This window comes from Arachis hypogaea, chromosome 13 (genome assembly GCF_003086295.3).
Source record: "Arachis hypogaea cultivar Tifrunner chromosome 13, arahy.Tifrunner.gnm2.J5K5, whole genome shotgun sequence".
Classification (NCBI taxonomy): domain Eukaryota; kingdom Viridiplantae; phylum Streptophyta; class Magnoliopsida; order Fabales; family Fabaceae; genus Arachis; species Arachis hypogaea.
Window position 1 is genome coordinate 127,246,629 of NC_092048.1, and position 5,772 is coordinate 127,252,400.

A 5,772-nucleotide genomic window follows, 5' to 3' on the forward strand; every position below is an offset into this window, starting at 1 on the left:
TGTGAGGACTCTCAGCCACATGGATAGTTCAATGTGCTCATCGGCGCTTGACCCTAAGATGTGGATCATCCAAAGCACATTAGCATGGCGTACTTTTCCTGTTTGAACCGGGGTTTGAAACCAAACTTCTCCTCAAGAGGATAGATGGAGCGATTCAGGTGAGATCCACTTTTTTTTTTTACTATATAGGATTTCGATACATTTCGAAATAGAAAAATTTTTAATGAAGCGGGTGCTATTCGAGAACAACTAGGCGATATGGATTTGACAATTCTTATAAATTCTTCATTAGTAGAGTGGAAAGAATTAGGAGAAAGAAGATCTACGGACAATAAAAATGAATAAGAGGCTCGAAAAATTGGAAGAAGAAAAAATTTTTTGGTTATAATAATTTGTTCATTAATGCGGGTTCCATTATTATAGACAAAGTCCAATCTCACTAATATATATAAAAATTTTGGATATCTACACAGTAACACTGACCTTATCGATTTTATGAAAAATTGCTTTAATGACAGTAATAATAGTCATATATAGCTGATTTTTGTCAACGTCAATGATGTATTGATCTTTATTATTGTAGTTAATTTGTTCCGATATGGCGTATTTTACAATTTTTTTTTCCAAGTTGTTTTTCATTGGAATTTTCTTAAAATAAATAATTTAAATATTTTATTTATAGATATAAATAATTAGTAGTATATTTACTAGTTTTTATTTTTTCTTTTACATAATTCGTTTACATGATAAAATCAAAATTGATAAATGTTACAAACTACCTATATCCGATAATAAAATATTTAAATTATTTATTAAAACAAAAAATCCGTTTTTCATTTGTCTTTCCCACCGTCATACTGCTTTCTCCATTAGCTGTAAATGTTAGCACAAATTCACAGAATACTTTGGTACAAAGCTAAAGCGATTGCAGGAAGAATGCAAAATTTAGAAAAGAATTTATACCGGGCCCTCTGTCTTAGTAATCACTATAACTCCATATGTAAGTTTTTTAAGTAAAATAATCATAAATCTTACCCTAAGAGTGTATATAGAATGAAGACGTTGACCTAAAAAGAAAGAATTAATATAAAATGAACGCTTTGGACTCTAAAAACTCTCATAACTATAAAGAACTAGGATAACAAACAAATTTACACGTTCAAAATCGAAACCTAATATGGTCATACGTTCATATTTAAAATACAATATAAATAATTATGTTACCAAAGGAAATGGCAAGTATAGGCCACAGATGATGATAGTACACATCTTTTGTCAGCCAAAGTGCTTTGCTGCAAAACCATTCTTTTTGCTTGCACACCTCCAGCTTATTCTGATTCCGCGGCATGGTCATAGGTCTCAGCAATATCGTATTAAGAGACTCAAAATGCATCTACTCACTTTCCTCATCACTATTTACCAAGTTCAAATGGTTCATATTTTTTTCAAGAGGTGGAAGGCCATCTTCAGAATCAGAGGAGCCTTTATCCTCACTCTCAACTATGTGCATGCAACAGCAGAAGATACGGAACTCATTAATCCAGACATAATTTCCGATGTTACCATACATATACAACAATATTTATTATATATAAAATAAAATAAAAACCAGTACTAACACAGTATAATTAGTTAAAAGTATCAGAAGTCAGAAGCGGATTTATGGCTTCATGCATTACTTTTGAAGAACCAATGTAAAAGACATTGAAACTGAGAAGAAAGTAACTTTCTATTCAATCTGCCCCAGAAAAGTTGATGTTATGACATAGACATATGAAACCAAAATGATAAACAATTTAAACATAAAGAATATGAAGCAAAAGGTTATATTATGAGCACTGTGGATTTGCATCAGCTGTGTACTTATATTCACTAGTTCTGTTCCCTTATTTGGATCAACAATGCCAGGGTCAGAGCATACCTTCCTCATTAAACATACAGATATACTGCTAAAGTAGATTTAACAGATGGAATTTTAATCGTGATAGCCAACAACCTGAAGGCAGAGTAGTTGAATTCAGATCCTCATAACTAATATGAGGTTTAGAGATCAGATGTACGTCTTACTCCCATTGCTAGAAACAATGACTCCCAGAATGAGACAAGGCAGAAAAATTATGATTACACCGGCTAACCCTCCTTATTGAACATTAACTAATTATGGCCTTTATTTTTTTGGGGTTAAAAAGAAAAGGCATACCTTTAGTATCAGCAGGGGCCCTTGGAATCTGACTCTCTTGTGACAGCCAAGCATTTTGAACAGCAATAATATCAACACTATTTTGGCATTTGGAGTACGCCTTCAGTAATTCCCTGGATTGATTGATTAATAATAGATATTTATGAATACCAAGGAGCTTATGAAGCTACATGCAACCAATGTCAAATTAATATCAAAAGTAAATAACATCTTGATAAAACATAATTACATAATAACCATAATAAATTGTCAATCATACCGGTTCAGGGACAAAAAAGCATGGCCCCATTTGAACTTGTCAAGCAACAGATCTGCTGATTCATCTTCCCCACTGCAAGGCAAAGAAAAAATTTTGAATTAATGTTTAGTTCTTAATAACCAAGCAAAATAGGAGGAAAACTAATATAACGGTAAAGGTATGCCTCCTGCAAAGTGCAAAGTCAATTTATTAAGCTAAGACCATGCAATAGCAATCTCGTAGCAAATAAGCCCACACAGACAGTTCCTGACAAGATATCCATATTTTTCTTTTGGGTTAAGAGGAGAGAGAGAGAGAGAGAAGGGGGGGGGGGGGGGCAGGGTTGAAAAAACACCAAAAAGAAAGATATTATCTAAATCACGGATAAGGATATTTGGTACCATATTATTAAAGCAGCAGATAAGGCCTCTACACATGATAGCTGACATGGCCGACCATAATTTACTGGATTTGCTGCTACAAGCCATGGCACTGCCATAAACAGAAAATATTAGAAAGTAATCATTACAACCCCACACCGGTAATAGTTGAGAGGCAACTTATAAACAGGTAAGAAAGATTAAATGAATTTGTGCTAGAAGAAAATTTTAAACGTCATGGAGAACTATAGCAGTATTTGAGTCAAGCTCAGATGTTCCAATACATAGTATATTTGAACAGAGTAGCATACACAAACAAGCATTGATAGCCAAGATCACTAAGCAAATGTAAATATAGTCATGTCAGTAGATAAGTTCATACAGAGGCGAGGAGCAGTGCACCGCAGCCTCACAAAAGGCACATCATCTAAGCGTGCCCAAGAGCAATCCACAACAGCCAATCCTTTCAGCTTTATTAAAGAGGAATCTTCTCTTGAGACACATTGCTTTCCAACAGGACTGTCAAACCATAATTACAAGAGATAATCACTAATCATATTCATGCTAACATGTTATGAACTTATGATATAAATAACATGAAAATAAATAATGTTCTAGCAACAATAACATTCTTCAGACATATAGTGGGAAAACAAAAGAAAGTTAATGAGGAAGTACCTTAAAACAATGCCTCCAAATCCATTACTAACTCGTAACTCCTGAAACAACTCATTCAAAGCTAGGTGTCAGGACTACTCAGCATACACACTAAAGTATTTTTATATATGCATGCTCATGGCTATCCATATAAATTTGTATGTACACGTAATCATATCATATTTAGAAAGTAATCAAAGAATGAAGGGAAGAAAAAAGAAAGTATAAGAAAAAGAGAACAAGTACTTGCCTTTAACATACCCAGTCTTGATAACTTGCGACCTGTGCATCTTTTGATATCACATTGCCCAAAATCCTGAGTCGACAACATGAGAACCAATCACATAAAGAATTTAAAGTTCCATCATTACAAATAATCAAATATGCAAATTGAGATTTATATACTTCACAAATAGGAACATTCCCCGTACATGTCACTAATTAACCACAGAAACAAGCATTTGAATTGAGATGAACATAGGAATAAATTGGGAGAATGCATACCCACATTGCAAGCTTTATTTTGGGTTTCGTCATCTCCTGCTCCTGCTGCTCCTCCACCTCAACTGTTTCTGCAACTAAAAAACATGCAGAGTTTCATTCATAGGGAGGATAACAGATGGGGCTTCATGCCCCTTTGATTATCAGAAAAAGAGAAAAAAAAAATTAAAGATATCACGCACTTGAAAACAAGGAAGATATTGGATTCCATTGAGAAATAAAATAAGTAGAAATGGAATGTATAGGCAGTTAGGCACCTTGAACAGAAGAGGACTGAGCATCATCGTCTCTGAAATAGATCGAGGCAACAAAAACCGCGTCAATTACGAACACCGAAAAGAAAAAGAAAAAGGAAAGAGAGATGAGAAAGATGAAGTTACAGTAAGAGTTGATGGTCTCGAGACGAGTGAGGGTGATGGTTGCGTTGATTTTTGAATCTCCTGTTTCTGTTATTGCCCCCCATTTCACCTCACTTCAGCTGGGAAACCCGGCGCCGCGGCGTTTCGCGGTGTTCTGGTGCTTCTGCTATTCCATAGCTTCTTTACTTAAATACAAGGTTTTGAGAATTGGACCGGTCATCAAATTACTCTAGACACTGGTTTATTGGTTTATTAGTCCAATCGGTTCAACTGTAGTTTAACCGAAAAAATTATTTTAGAATAAAATAATAAATAAATTATAAATAAACATCCTAAAATATAATTATAATCTAATATAAATCTTAAAATACTTTTCAAATTTAAAACACTAGATGAAATATCCCTCTTTTCAACTTTTAGTGGCTTAAATTTCTTGCCGTGGTTTCTATAAATTCATTGACTAGAGATAAATAATCAACCATGTATATGAAAGTGTGATATACCAAGTAACAGAGAACCAATTTAGAAAGGGTGATAGAACGGAGGTTGAGAAAAGAGACACAAGTAACAGAGAACCAATTTGGATTTATGACAGACAGATCTACCACTGAAGCGATATACCTATTAAGAAGGATGATGGAGAGGTATCGTAGTAATAAAAGGGATTTACATATGGTGTTTATTGATTTGGAAAAAGCGTATGATAGGGTACCAAGGGAGGTCTTATGGAAGGTTTTAGAAAAGAGGAGAGTAAGGATCGCATATATTCGAGCAATTAAAGACATGTATGATGGGGCCACAACTAGTGTGAAGACTCAAGGTGGTGTGACAGAGGAATTTCCTATTGGTATAGGATTACACCAGGGATCATCCTTAAGTCCATACCTTTTCACATTAGTCTTAGAAGTACTCACAGAGCACATCCAAGAGCCTGTGCCATGATGCATGCTTTTTGCCGATGATATCATCCTTATGGGAGAGTCAAGGGAAGACCTAAATAAGAAGTTGGAGTTATGGAGAGAAGCTCTAGAAGTGTATGGTCTGTGCATAAGCCGTAGCAAGACGGAATATATGGAATGTAAGTTCAGTCTGAGAAGGGAAAACCCCAATATAGAGGTGAAGATTGGAGAAAACATCCTACGAAAAGTTAAAAGTTTTAAGTATCTTGGGTGCATCATACAGGATAATGGAGAGATTGAACATGATGTAAATCATAGGATCCAAGCAGGTTGGTCAAAATGGCAGAGTGCATCTGGTTTTATATGCGACAAAAAAGTGTCTTTAAAACTAAAAGGTAAATTCTATCGCACCGCTATAAGACCGGCTATGCTGTATGGTACGGAGTGTTGGGCGGCTAAAGGGGAGCACGAACATAAGCTGAGTGTGGCAGAGATGAAGATGTTGAGATGGATGAGTGGTCATACGCGATTGGATAAA

The 5,772-nt window shown here is 35.0% G+C and overlaps 1 protein-coding gene across 3 annotated transcripts; it reads right to left on the reverse strand.

Moving 5' to 3' along the window:
• Nucleotides 1-1,099: 1,099 nt before the first annotated feature.
• On the reverse strand, nt 1,100-4,556 carry LOC112733277 (uncharacterized). 3 transcript variants are annotated; one of them, XM_025782182.3, is made up of 10 exons: nt 4,357-4,556; nt 4,234-4,265; nt 3,980-4,053; nt 3,726-3,791; nt 3,497-3,537; nt 3,201-3,337; nt 2,840-2,930; nt 2,460-2,531; nt 2,201-2,313; nt 1,100-1,500 (listed from the first exon to the last, which is right to left on the reverse strand). In XM_025782182.3, the coding sequence occupies exons 1-10, from the start codon at nt 4,437-4,439 to the stop codon at nt 1,394-1,396; spliced, it is 816 nt and encodes a 271-aa protein (XP_025637967.1). In that variant the 5' UTR covers nt 4,440-4,556; the 3' UTR covers nt 1,100-1,393. The 3 variants fall into 3 exon arrangements, with proteins under 3 accessions (XP_025637967.1, XP_025637968.1, XP_025637970.1); XM_025782183.3 differs by having other exon boundaries at nt 3,980-4,047; nt 4,357-4,549; XM_025782185.2 differs by having other exon boundaries at nt 4,159-4,265; nt 4,357-4,510.
• Nucleotides 4,557-5,772: the final 1,216 nt, after the last annotated feature.